The 13,171-nt window shown below is 48.1% G+C and overlaps 5 protein-coding genes across 5 annotated transcripts; 3 read left to right on the top strand and 2 right to left on the bottom strand.

The window, feature by feature from the left end:
- Window positions 1-5,658: 5,658 nt before the first annotated feature.
- V1508DRAFT_189606 (glycoside hydrolase) lies at window positions 5,659-7,319 on the top strand. Its single transcript, XM_066936165.1, has 2 exons — window positions 5,659-5,865; window positions 5,917-7,319. Exons 1-2 carry the CDS (start codon window positions 5,769-5,771, stop codon window positions 7,167-7,169), a joined length of 1,350 nt encoding a protein of 449 aa, XP_066798416.1. The 5' UTR covers window positions 5,659-5,768; the 3' UTR covers window positions 7,170-7,319.
- Window positions 7,320-7,742: 423 nt separating this feature from the next.
- On the top strand, window positions 7,743-8,389 carry V1508DRAFT_189608 (uncharacterized protein). The gene is made up of 2 exons (XM_066936166.1): window positions 7,743-7,895; window positions 7,946-8,389. The coding sequence occupies exons 1-2, from the start codon at window positions 7,845-7,847 to the stop codon at window positions 8,354-8,356; spliced, it is 462 nt and encodes a 153-aa protein (XP_066798415.1). The 5' UTR covers window positions 7,743-7,844; the 3' UTR covers window positions 8,357-8,389.
- Window positions 8,390-8,421: 32 nt separating this feature from the next.
- Window positions 8,422-9,971, bottom strand: V1508DRAFT_402082 (MmgE/PrpD family-domain-containing protein; the record flags this gene model as incomplete). Its single annotated transcript, XM_066938461.1, has 2 exons — window positions 8,422-9,801; window positions 9,858-9,971. The coding sequence occupies 2 exons, from the start codon at window positions 9,969-9,971 to the stop codon at window positions 8,422-8,424; spliced, it is 1,494 nt and encodes a 497-aa protein (XP_066798414.1).
- Window positions 9,972-10,407: 436 nt separating this feature from the next.
- Window positions 10,408-10,633, top strand: V1508DRAFT_395017 (uncharacterized protein; the record flags this gene model as incomplete). Its single annotated transcript, XM_066938032.1, has 2 exons — window positions 10,408-10,467; window positions 10,529-10,633. The coding sequence occupies 2 exons, from the start codon at window positions 10,408-10,410 to the stop codon at window positions 10,631-10,633; spliced, it is 165 nt and encodes a 54-aa protein (XP_066798413.1).
- A 45-nt stretch (window positions 10,634-10,678) lies between these two features.
- V1508DRAFT_409958 (isocitrate lyase) lies at window positions 10,679-13,080 on the bottom strand. The gene is made up of 3 exons (XM_066939234.1): window positions 11,577-13,080; window positions 10,861-11,532; window positions 10,679-10,811 (listed from the first exon to the last, which is right to left on the bottom strand). Exons 1-3 carry the CDS (start codon window positions 12,607-12,609, stop codon window positions 10,804-10,806), a joined length of 1,713 nt encoding a protein of 570 aa, XP_066798412.1. The 5' UTR covers window positions 12,610-13,080; the 3' UTR covers window positions 10,679-10,803.
- Between the last annotated feature and the right edge of the window lie 91 nt (window positions 13,081-13,171).

The following is a 13,171-nucleotide window of genomic DNA, read 5'->3' as shown; positions in this document are numbered from 1 at the left end:
ACTACGGAAATTTTGCAGCTCGAACTCTGACAGGTAGAAGGCGACCGCGGCTATTTTGCAGCTTAAAGGTTGACGACAGTTAGCGAGAAGCGCATGCAGCGACGAGGCAGCCGCATTACCTACTCGGCTTGCGAATTTTGGAAAAAGACCAGCAATGGATACTGTCAGACTCTCAGTCTTCGGAACCAATCGCGGCATCGCATTAGAAACATCCGATATGGACACCTATTTCACTGCTCGACGATAGAGAGAACATCGTGATCTAGTAGCAACACTTAAGTACCATAAGGGAGTAGTGACCTCCCCATATGCTTGATACGGATACTGAGAAGTACATAATATGGAATGCGACAATGGAGAGCCGAAGCGAACAGAAGGGCATATGCTGAACACAAAGGAATATACTTGCTCCATCCATATACTGTTCTTTTACGAGGTAATTTATTCTTCACGTAACATGACAACATTATTAAATGTCAGTTCATCAATTTGGGTCTTAAATTTGAAAATGGCGCGAACAGCAGTGAAACTTGCGCTGTCCACTGAGAAGTGTCATCGAGTCTGAACAAATGAGGGATCGGAACCTCCGAAAGCTCGAGCTCGAATATTCCTCAACCGGGCACAGTGTCTTTGGCTCTCATTGCCCATTTTCGTAGTGAAAAATGCCGGCACGTCGTAAAACAGATACGGTTCAGATAGATTTATATGGTCCATAGGTCTTCTGCACTGCTCGATTGTCGATGCGGCTTGGCATTGCGTAGCTCAGGCACCCCCATACAACTCGGATTCCTAGTGAATGACTTACTTTAGCGCTGTCAAGGACCATTGAGAAAACCCGACAAGTGCAGGACCAGCGATACCATGTAGGAAAGAATTGCTCAATGATCAATGTCCTTGTGTAGTGACAGGAGAAGGTCCATGATTGGTGACTATTGGGCAACAATTCAATGTGACAGTCCTTTAGAGAACGAACACTCGCGCATGGGCTCACGTCATGCCATGCAATGAATCTTTCGAGAGATTGGACACGGCAAATTTCTGGAGGAAAAATCGCACCTTGGAGAGAAGATGAACTGGTTGGCTATATGGCAATTCAATTGGCTTCATGAGACTGGACGATTCACAAGCGAGTGTGCCAATATGCCTACCAACACTACCGAAAATCATGGATATCCCAACCACATCGATAAAACTTTATATCGTAATGTATGTGGAGCTTGGTCACAAAATACCCCACTCTACTTTGCCAACTCTATAACTTATGTCTAAAAGCGATCACTGGGAAGAAACGATCCAAAAAGAATGAATTTCCATCCATTAGAAGTGCTAGCCACGACTTGAAGTTCTTAAGTCAACTCTCATCGCTCGAATGGTTGGTGGTAAATCGCGTACTCAGTCTCACGAAATCCTCTCGAACGCGGAAGTAACGACACTAATGATAAATTACCCGACTTACATCAACAGGCGTTGTTGAAATGAAACCGAAGAGATTCGTAGTCGACGCGTTCAAGTCGCGTCGTCGAAATAACGAACCTGCCAATTCTACTCCCATTGGCGGCGAACGGGTCTACCGATTCCTAAATCAATATCCAAACATTATCCAAACTTGAAAAGCACATACTCACGCCAATTGGAATCTGCACGACATAAAGAAGCAACCTCCAGCAAGATTACAGAGCCACCATAGCTAGAAGCAGGTACCAGCCACCGGATGGTGACTTCATTAAGTTCCACATTTACCTGAAAAGCTACAGCAGCATATGCCAGAGGTTAATGAAGAATCGATGATGGATGGATCTGTCTATTTCATGTATTCACCATGCAAGTTTACAAAACGATCACAGATGAAGGTCCCTCATGCTAAGGATCGTACCCATGTCAATCGAACAGAGGGCACAAAGAGATCTCATGTGAATAGCCAAAAGAAGATCGCTGAGGAGAAAGCAGCGTCTAAGGGGCACTGAAGGAGCACGCACACCTAAGATACTCAGTCCCAGAGGAATTTGAAGTGCTTTTATGGCCAGCATCCCCAAGAATCGAATAATGATTGTTGTTATTTTCCTGACGTCTCAGATGATGATGTAATAGTCGGCGTTACGCATAAGAAACATTCTGCGAATGCACAGTTTAATGAAGTTACTATAGGAAGACAACCATCTTGGAGCCTGTCACTTCAGCAAGATCCAAAATGTCTGCACCTTTTGACATCTTCATCTGCCCGCTACAATCTATCTCGCTCCTGTCAGCTACACATTGCTCAAACATTACTCGAGCTCAGTCATACTTCGCTAGGCAAATGTGGCCGCCAGTGGACAATGAATGGTGGCGAACAAGTCTCCGGGGGTGGGTGTAGTTCTAGAAGCTCATTATTTCTCCAATCTCACATTAAGGCAACAAGCCGCTTTTTATATCCTTCATTATATCTCTTCCTATTATCTGACTTACGTATCATCCATTCGTCATAACATATCAGTGATAAATCCAACGCGTCGCGTTGATTCAATGCCCTCTGAGCTATCCTATAGCATACTTCGATAGAGCTTTTTCCGGATAATCAGTGCACCACACGTGGTCGACATCTACAAGCAAACTCGCCCATGAATGCTGGTAGCTGTGTAATGTTTAGACTACAACATTTGGTATAACTAACTGCATATCAAATGAGTAATACCAAAGGTGCGACTTTATTTCAGTTTGTAATTCGTGTTGCAATATCTACTGTCTTTATTTTATGTAAGCGTAAGATGATATCAATAATTGTTTATGATGCATATGAATGTACTAGTTGTCAACTTGTATCGCGAATTCTGTAAGTCCCAAGCTACCTACAAATCACGGCCCTTCTCAAGGAAAACAAAAAATTTCAACTTTTCATGTGAACTTATTAGGGCTGTTACGAATATTCGTAATCGCGAATATTATTCGCAGCATTTGGGGTTGCGAACTTGCGAATTATCGCAATATTCGCAATATCCAAAGTTTATTTATTGACTAGTTACTTTTATCCCTTCAGTTAGGCGTTGCAGGAAGAACTAAATTGTACCACAAAAAAGTAGGAGAACGGACTGCTATCTATAAAGAGATGCCCCACTGTATACAATGATTTGCCTAGCACTTATGTACGCCAGCTCTGTATAAAGTCGAGCAGTCAACTACTGCTTATATGCATCATCTAGTTGCATTAGAATTCCCATAGTCTCAGGAATATCTCCGTACCCCATATACGTCCCTCCCCGCATTGAATAATCTCTCAAATGAGACTGAGGCAGATGGTATTGCTAAGTAATCCCTGGCAGCCGCAGCCGTGCGATGGGCCCTCCACCGTCGCATAGCCAATTCGGATCTTCCATGTCATTGGCCTCAACGCGGGCGCTGTTAAAATACCGATCAATGTCAGATAGTTGAGGCTGGTCTTGAGGCTGTACTCTGTAACATCCTGCTGCCAACGTTTTTGCCTCTTATTACTTTGCTCTTCTGGAGGCTGTGCGATAAGTGGTTCTGCAGTTTCATAATAATCATGGTGAAGGTTGTCACACAGGCCTTGTAGAATCTTCCCACTAGTGTACTCGTCGTCCAATTCATATTGAAGGAGGTCTCCCGAGGCATCATAAAAGTGTAGTACTTCATGTACTTCTTGATGCCCGCTTTGACAGCACTCGCAAATTCCGTCTCGAGATCTGCATAGTCTTCCTTTCGCTCAGCAACATCATGCAATAAGTCATGCAGCTCGTAGTATAAGTACTGAAAGACTAATCGTTTTCTGTGATACGAACAAGGTAAGTTCATCGAACTTTGAAAGAACACGGTGAATTTGGGAAAGCCATTGCCAGGAGCTGGGTCGGCAATTTGGGAACTGGTAGCTGTGACCGGAGGCTGAGAGGCTGATTTTGAAGGCAGTACCTCATCGTCCGGAACTTCAACACAAAGAATTGATGTCTGCACCGACTGCCGATTGACCGAGGGAGTAAGATAGAGATGAGATGCCCGGCTTTCTGGACATTGGGTTGCTGGACTTAAGGGGCTTGTGATGCAGCCTTCAGACGGCGCATCACTCTCAGAGCCGTCATTTAGAGCGAGGTAGTTTTGACGTTTCCACGAGTCTCCATCGCCATTTGAAATGACTGAAATTGGTAAGCGAATCTACGTTGAGAGTGATGTAGAGCATACATTGGAATATACTGATATTTCAACCAAAAGGAGTCGTTAAAAAGACACGGTGCCCGGGAGCGGGACTCTGCTTTTGTCATACGATTCTCTACAATCGCCCGCTGCCGCGGTTCATCTGTGTAATGCTACGAGAAATGCGAGGAAGAAAGGGGGCGATCTCGGGTTGCGAGGGCACAGCCGAGCAGATCCCTTGCCGTAGCCTTCTAAATAGAAGAGGATTTAGTGAATTCCAAAGAAAAGGCTAGAAGGACCCCGGAGGAGGAAGTTATTGATCCACCGGAAAGGAATCGGGGTTAGGGTCAATATGGAGCCATTACCTAATTATATAGTCAAGTTTATGGTTCTTCCTTACTTTACCTATGTCACGTGATAAATTACGCATAACGAATAATATTCGAATTCGCAGTCTATTCGGCGAATAATTATTCGCACCGTTTGTGACCTGCGAATACGAATAATTAGTAACGAATATTGCTGAATCTGCGTATATTCGTATTCGCAACGGCCCTACAACTTATAATGTCACCGCTTAGACAGCGACTCGTTAGTAGGTGCTACATGTACGGCCACTTTAGTATATTCATTAGTTGCGGCCATACCTAGAAAAACCACAGTTCCCCGTCCGATCAACACCAGTTAAGCTTCTTTGGGCCTACTCAGTACTGCGGTGGGAGACCACACTGGAATCGTAGGTGCTGCAATTAAATTTTTCTTTTTGCAAAAGTTGGCGAGCAAAACGCTTTCTGTGATAGCAACAGAAGACTTCATGACTTTGATCCCAGCGACTTTTAATCTTGACTCATAGCACAGTCAGGAAGATTATGGCTTCAAAAGTGGCATCTATAAGTGGGAGCTATTCATCAAAGTAGTCGTCTCCAACCTTAGAGTTGAGCGGGATGAAGGCCGGCGAGAACTAAGTGCTTGGTCTAATCTGAGGTGAGTCTCGCAGACTTAGATCCTCTATAAACACATGCGCGCCTCTCTTCACTAAGACTTGTCTCCTTGCCATCATGCAGGGTGGGACCACCGGATCTCTTGCATTTGGTTTGGTAATGTTCAAAACCCGGGGGGTTGGAGGCCGTCTAAATTAGAAGTTAACTCCGTTAAGGGTTGACATTACTAGACATGAACCCTGACGCTGCAGATGCGGCTGCAAACGTCGCGCGACATCGCGTCTAAATCCGTAAGCACGTCGGTTCGGGCCGCTTGCTGCTCTATTTTTGGCTGTGCAGGGGCAGGCCACGCGTTGCCAAGAGCCCCTGCCGCGCTGCCCCTCTGCTGGCCGCCGAACCCGACTCGACATTCCATATTTTCCAACTACATCACCGGGCAGCACCCGCATCCAGCACTGTCAGCGCTTGTCCCTTCTCCATTGAATTAGAATACGCCAACTCTCGCTTACGACCTTTTCTTTCTCACTTTCTCACACTCCGTTAATAATTATTTAATAATTATTTGTATTTTACAGCGTCATCCGTTTTGCTGGCCCACGTATACTTTCGTCTTGCGACATCTCTGTCTGCACGCGTCGGCTTGTAGATCAGCTAGTCCCCGTCTACTGGAATTAATCGCGCCTATCGAAATCGCGATATCTCGCCAAAATGCGCTCTCTGTTGTCTCTTCCATTGTCCATACTACTACTTTTGGCGAACTTTATCAATCATGCTATCGCTATAGATATTGACGTGACCAACAAAGGTTTGTAAAACTTCTTGGTATTACCTCAACGTGCTGTTCTGACGACAATAGATTCCCTAACACATGCCGCATGGGTCTTCGCGCACGGTCTCATGACGTACTACAACGGCAACCAAACTGGTCAGACGCCAGGCAAGTTCGTGAGCCCGTACTACTGGTGGGAGGCCGGTGCTGCCTGGGGCAGCCTAATTGACTACTGGTTCTATACCGGCGACGACACATACAACGATCAAGTAAAGTCGTCTTTGCTCTTTCAGGTGGGCACTGATAACAACTACATGCCAACAAATGAAAGCACATCCGAAGGCAATGATGATCAAGCGTTTTGGGGCTTCACAGTGATGGCTGCTGCTGAACGTAACTTCAGCAATCCGGACACCAATCAACCACAGTGGCTCGCGCTCGCGCAGGCAGTGTTTGATACTATGGCTAGTAGATGGGATACGTCGACATGCAATGGTGGTATCCGCTGGCAGATCTTCCAGTTCAATGGTGGATACGATTACAAGAATACTATTTCAAATGCAGGCTTATTCATGATGGCCGCCAGACTGGCACGATATACCGACAACTCGTCCTACGTGGATTGGGCCGAGAGGACTTGGAACTGGACTGAGAGCGTTGGATTTCTAGATACAGAATCTTACTACCTTTACGACGGCGCGCACACCTATGACAACTGCACGGATATCACAAAATACCAGTGGACCTATAACGCAGGAATATTCATGGCAGGTTCGGCGTATCTCTACAATTACACTGGGTCAAGTCTATGGGCCAATAGAACGCAGTCGATCTTGAATAGCATTACCGTATTCTTTGATTCGGGTACGGGAATCATGTACGAGGCGGCTTGTGAGATTTCAAAAACATGTGACGTAGACGAGAAAGCATTCAAGGCCATTCTTGCAAGGTTTATGGGCCTCACGGCCGTATTGGCCCCTTTTACTTACAACACTATATACGACCATTTGGTCCAAACTGTCCATGGTATCGCGCAATCGTGTGTGGGCGGTCTAGATAATGTCACTTGTGGAACCACATGGCTAGATGTGGGATGGGACAATACATGGGGTCTGGGGCAGCAGATGTCGGCCTTGGAAGTCGTACAGAATCTACTCGTTCGAGATGTTCCTGCACCGTACACTGCGGCTACTGGCGGATCATCGCCCGGTATCGCTACAAATGTTAGTGGTGGAGAAAACGTGAAAGTCCTTACCACAGGCGATCGAGCTGGCGCCGGTATTCTTACCAGCGTTGCATTGCTGATGATGCTTGGTTCGTCATGGTGGATTGTGCTATAGATTAGGTTTAAGTCTATCCTGTGCAGATTTGACGACCTTTTCGATTAAGCATCAGAATTCGAATGACAATTTTGGAAGACGAAGAATATTACACTTCAGATACACAGTGGCTTTCGGTATAGGTCATCGTTCTTAGAGTTTGGTTTATTTGTGTGTCATTTATAGGACACTTATCCAGTCTACTGCTTTACTTCCGAGTTTTGTATATACTTGTCTAGCTTTGTTTCATATTTGTACATAAGGCGAGTCAATTTCAATGTCTGATTGGCTACAGTTGAAATCAGCACGTGTTGCCATTGTATGGGCAAGTGGGCTAGTAAGCTAGCCTCGCGGCAAGTGACGACCAAACGAAGGATGGCGGCGAACACAGCGTTGACAGCGAGGCGCAAGATATGGATGTGTAAGTCGTGTCAGGGTCAGAATATCATTGATGAGCATTGTTATGCTACGTCAACGTGCCACAATAGTTAGATAACAACAATTCTCGTCGTCTCGTGCGACCCGAGCGTCAAGGGCTTGATTGAGCACGTGCCAGCTCATCGCGGCTTTCCCCGCAAATTACATCGCTCCGGCCATGTACCCTAACTCTTCACATTTGACCAACTTACGCAGTCTTCCTGTCTGCTCCTCTCTCCTGTTACGTCAATTTCAATCGCGACATATTGGAGAAACACGATGCAGTCTCCCTATGCATCCAAGCGTCAGAATGACCAAAGAAAGCCATTAGTAAGTAGCCTCTTCACTGTCAGGTTAGTCCATTAATGGACATCCACTAGACATCAAGCATTCTCTTCCCTGAGATTTCAAAACGTTTCACGGAGAATCCTACAGCGGCCGGATCGCTCCTCGGTCTATTCATATTTTCAATTCTCCGCCGGGGCAAGATCAGTGACGAATGGTCGCTCCTGTTCAGCGCGCGCAACAAAGCCCCCGAAGTCCATCACCAAGCCGTGCCGCTGCTTTCCCAGAAAGCGCGCAAATTGCCGATCGTAGTCATCGAGATAGAAGATCGCGATCTTGTTAAGTATATTACCGGTGGTTTGACAGGGTTGAAAGGCGTCACGTCGGGAAAGATCAAGATTGCCGGCGACGTCGATTTGGCATTGAGATTGGAGGATACGTTTGTTAATGCCGGCGGTATTGAACAGACACTACAATTTTTGAGAAGGCCGAAGTCTAAATTGTAATGGCAATATGATTCTAGATCTTGGGTGTAATTGTGGCAGGCAGTACCAATACATCTACGATCTCCTTAGCAAATCTTATCCTTCTTGACATACAAGTCGACGTATTCATCAACATCAAGCTCGCCGATATTCTTGTCAGATTTCTCGAGAATGCTCTGGACTTGTTGCTCGTCCGCGAACCTGCCACGCACATGTCTCTCAAACTTTTGAAGGAGCACGATGGTCCCTTCCTCGCGACGCAGCCGATGCCCGATCGGATAGTGCACTTCTTCCTCCAACTCTGTGCCATCGGTCAGCATGATCTTGACCGCGTTGCCGATGAAGCGTTTATCTGGAGCGTGGTAGTCGACAGTGAATGACTCGTCTTCCGTGCATGTCATCTTCGCGCGGAGTTCATCGATTGCGGGATCAGTCGCGACGGCGTCGGAGTAATCGTCCGCAGTCAATCGACCGTACAAAAGTGGAACAGCCACCATGTACTGAATGCAGTGGTCTCTGTCGGCGTAGTTGTATAGAGGACCAGTTTTGTTAATAATTCGGTTCCCAGATTCCTGAGTACGGATCATAACGGACGCTATATCAGCCGCAGACTTTCCAAGATCAGAAAGCTTCTTATGGAGTGTCATGGCGGCTTCGACGGCTGTCTGCGCGTGGAATTCAGCAGGATAGGAAATCTTGAACAGGACGTTTTCCATTACATAGGATCCGTATGGGCGCTGGAATTTGAAAGGCTTGCCCTTAAACAAGACATCGTAGAAGCCCCATGTCTTGGCCGTCAGGACCGACGGTAATCCAGCCTCGCCTTTCTGGACCATGAGAGCGAGATTGACTGCCCGAGAGCCAGCATCACCTGCGGCCCACGACTTCCGCGAACCGGTGTTGGGAGCGTGACGGTAGGTGCGCAGAGACTGGCCGTCGACCCAGGCCTGTGAGACAGCGTCAACGGTCTGATCACGCGAGAGACCGATCATCTTCGAGATGACGGCAGTGGTGGCAACCTTGACAAGTACAACGTGGTCGAGACCGACAGCGTTGAAGGAGTTCTTGATGGCTAGAACGCCCTGGATCTCGTGTGCCTTGATCATGGCCTTGAGAACGTCCATGATCTTGAATTGCTTGGCGAAGGCAACAACGGACGTGCCGGACGCACGGTAGGTTCGAGAGAGCCAGTCGGCGACAGCGAGGATGCCGCCAAGATTGTCGGAGGGGTGGCCCCATTCTGCTGCGAGCCAGCAGTCATTGTAGTCTAACCAGCGGACAGCCATGCCGATCGCAAACGCGCCGCGCACGGGATCGAGTTGGTAGGATGTGCCTGGAACTTTTGTGCCATTGGGGACGACGGTTCCGGGCACTACAGGGCCGATCAAACGGGCACAGTTGTCGTACTTGAGAGCCTCGAGACCGCAGCCAAGGGTGTCGAGAAGGCACAGACGGGCAGTCTCAATCTGCGGCTTTTGTCAGCTTGGGTTGGATAGTGTCAGACGGAACACTGAACACTCACAGCGACGGGGCTATCGATCTGATAGAAGTGGACGTAGTCGGCGATCTCCTGGAGGACTTTGTCGGGCTCGGGACGGACGTTGTCGGTGATGATTCGCGAGAGGACCCCAGACATGGCGGCGAACTTGCGGCGAAACGAAAGTGAGACGGGAGCTAGGACTATGGGCCGCACACGGAGAGTAGCACTCCTGAGCGACAACATTGTTCTAATATGATGTTAGTTGAGCTTCCTTGCGTTGAGCAGTGAGCTGCGGTCATTCAAGGACGAGCCGCGATCGGCGGGCAGAACGTAGCAAGTACTGAATGAGCCCAGTCGCATTCTCTAACCGGGACTAATGAAGTAAAACGAGATGTTCTTGTTGCCAAGTCAGTGTCTGCTGCCCAGTGCAAAACGACGAGCGAGTGTACCCCGCAACAACAGTAACGGCACAGCCTCTGTGGCAGTGCAGGTGGCGCACTGAGCCACCAGTCGCGTCTCCTGAATTGAGATGCAGAGATTCTCGGGACGTTTTACTCTGTTGCGTAGACTGAAGTCAACATCGACAGCCGCCATGAACAGAGGTCCACTCATTCTAACTATCGAGGAAGCCGAATATCTTCTGGACCAGTTGGTGAGTACTACGCTCTCACTACATTGTGTACGGTGCTGAGTATAATGCTGACCGGCACCAGCCGCCGCCAGCGCCCAACGCAGATGACCTTGCAAAGAAGTTGCGCATGCGAATTCTCGAATTCCTGCAAGAAGTACGCAAAGGTGCAGAGGGCACAAAGAAGTAGTACGGTAGATGTCATACAATTTGGATACACTTTGATACAAATTAGAGCGGCATAGATAATGGCTTTTGCTGCGCCATGCATTCACTATATAGTGCTTTACAATTGTACAACTAAGTATACAGAAAATGTCACTAGAGATCACGCCTGTCTCTATCATCACAGTCACATGTTTAAAAGCCTAGACGATGTTAGTATCTCATTATAGCACTGTGCAGTAAGTAACTTACTACTTTCCGTCGAATCCGCGCCGATGCTGCTCGATCTCGAGTTCCCTCCCTGCACATTCTGTAATATGGAATCCACATAGTTCGCGCCGGACCACTTCTGGTGAGTCAAGACATCACAACCAATTTCCTTCTCCCGCCGCTGAATCAGGTCCACATATGCCTTCATACCCTCCGTTTTGAATCGCTTTGAAAGCTCATAAGTAATCATCGCCCCACTGTGCAAGCCAGCCAGCGAGATCACCTGCAGTACAAATCCTGCCTTGCCCAAGTCCCAAACGAAATTCTTTAGGTCCTCGTCACCAAATCCATGCGCACTCCAGTTGAACGACGGACTGAGGTTGTACACAAGCCACTTGCCCGGGAACGTTTGATGAATCGCGGCTGCTATTGCTTTGGCCTCGGCTAAGTCTGGCTTCTTTGTCTCTAGCCAGAGTAAGTCTGCGTACGGCGCATAGGAGAGCATGCGCTTCAATGCCGGTGCCATGCCATCCTTGATATGGTAATGACCTTCCCTTGTGCGTGGAGCATCCCAATCAAAGTACAAACTGCTGTTCGGTCCAAGGCATGCATCCGCGTAAGCGCGAGAATCGAAATTCGAGAGATTTTTGGACTGTGACAGATATGATTCGATTTGGTCTGACTTCCCAGCGTCAGTGAGTGCACGGGTCACGGCTACAATCAGTTAGCTCTGACTGTTAAACCTCGAAGGAAATTACCTTCATCAAATGTAACTAGTTCAGTGTTGGACATCCAGGCGCTCTCAAGCTCATTCAGCTCCGCCGACGTGATCCCTTTCTGCTCTGCATCCGCCAGCACCTGTGCGAGCGGTTTCACCTTCTTGGTAACTCCCAAAATAAACTCGTGATCCCTCGAATCAATTGATGATGACAGTAATTTGGCCGATTCGGCGTCGGTCCGAGCAATCAGCAGGTTGTTGGTACCCATTATATCCCACTGCATGCGCGTCGCGATCAGGCGGGAAACGTGCGTGGACGGTGGAACCACCACTTTGCCAGCCAAGTGGCCGCACTTCTTGCCACCATGAAGCTGATCTTCCATGTGAATCGCAGCCGCTCCACGTTCCGCAAACAGTTTCGCAAGTTTCATGACAGCTGATAGACCGCCGTGGCCTGCATCCGCGTCCGCAATAATAGGACGCAAGTAGTCGACTCGTCCTTTGCCCGCTGCAACACGAACCGAGCGTTCTTCGGGCGAAAACGACATCCACTCATTCCATGCTCGTCTGTCATGCAACTGCTGGGCCCTGAACAATCGATCGACCTGGTTAGGAACAGTGTCATAAGGATAGTCGCCGAAATCCGGCGAAACCTCATTTGTAGTAGTCAAGACGGAAGAACAGGCCCAGCCCGAGACGTACAAAGCTTCCTGGTTGATAGCCATTTGTGTCATCTGCACGGGGTCAATTGCTCCCATCGTGTGCACCGGCAGCTTCTGGCTTGCACGTTCACTGAACAGCGCAAACAGCTTGTCAGCCTGGATAGAAGACGGATACGGCGCCGGGACGGCAAGTGTTCCACGCTTAGTAGCCACGTCCATTGCGGAGTATGGGCGTGCAATACCCTTAAAACGAGGACTTGCCCACCATTCCTCGATCTGCTTGATCTCCGCGTTGAGATATGCGGATTCCCGGTCGGGAGAGTGGTTTGAGAACTGTGAGAACGAGGCGGAAGGTGCTAGTTTCGGAGAAGAGGTCGCAGACTTCCAGGAGAGACGAGAGAAAACTAGCATTGTGGTCGTCCGTCGAGCACACCTCAAGACCGAAAATGGTGAAGCTCCTAAATCTCTGGTGCAATGAGATTATTGCTCGAGGGGCAAGACATGTATATAGAAAGCGCAGCCCAGCTTGGTAATTCCGCGTAAGTTAAGCACAGTGCACACTCACAGCATGTGCGATTACCGCAATATGGCAATATCTGATTACCCGGGTGAGCAAGAGCTGCCGCTGTTGTCGCTGGGCTAAACAATGTGAAGTCTGGTGCGGCGTCGGAGAAGCGCGGGGGAAGTTGGCGAACCCCGCCTTGACTGTGCCCAGTCTGGCCCAACTCCTCAGTCGACTAATGATCCTACGCTAGCAAAGCTGAATTTCAATTGGCCTACTCTATTTATGTAATGACTAATGTCAATTCGCCAGCAACAGTTTAGGTCCTTAGTGGCTAAGTGGAGGTACGAAACCCTTGAGCTACTTTTTCGTCAAACCACTTGGTCTGACAGAATGTAGCAAAGATATTAGCAAAGATATATGCATTTATTTTTATTACTTATGATTATTCCTACCTGATACCGTCAATGT

Source organism: Lipomyces doorenjongii (genome assembly GCF_038497915.1).
Source record: "Lipomyces doorenjongii strain NRRL Y-27504 unplaced genomic scaffold V1508scaffold_4, whole genome shotgun sequence".
NCBI classification, from domain to species: Eukaryota; Fungi; Ascomycota; class Lipomycetes; order Lipomycetales; family Lipomycetaceae; genus Lipomyces; species Lipomyces doorenjongii.
The sequence above is the reverse complement of the archived record's forward strand: the minus strand, read 5'-3'. Positions and strand labels throughout refer to the sequence as shown.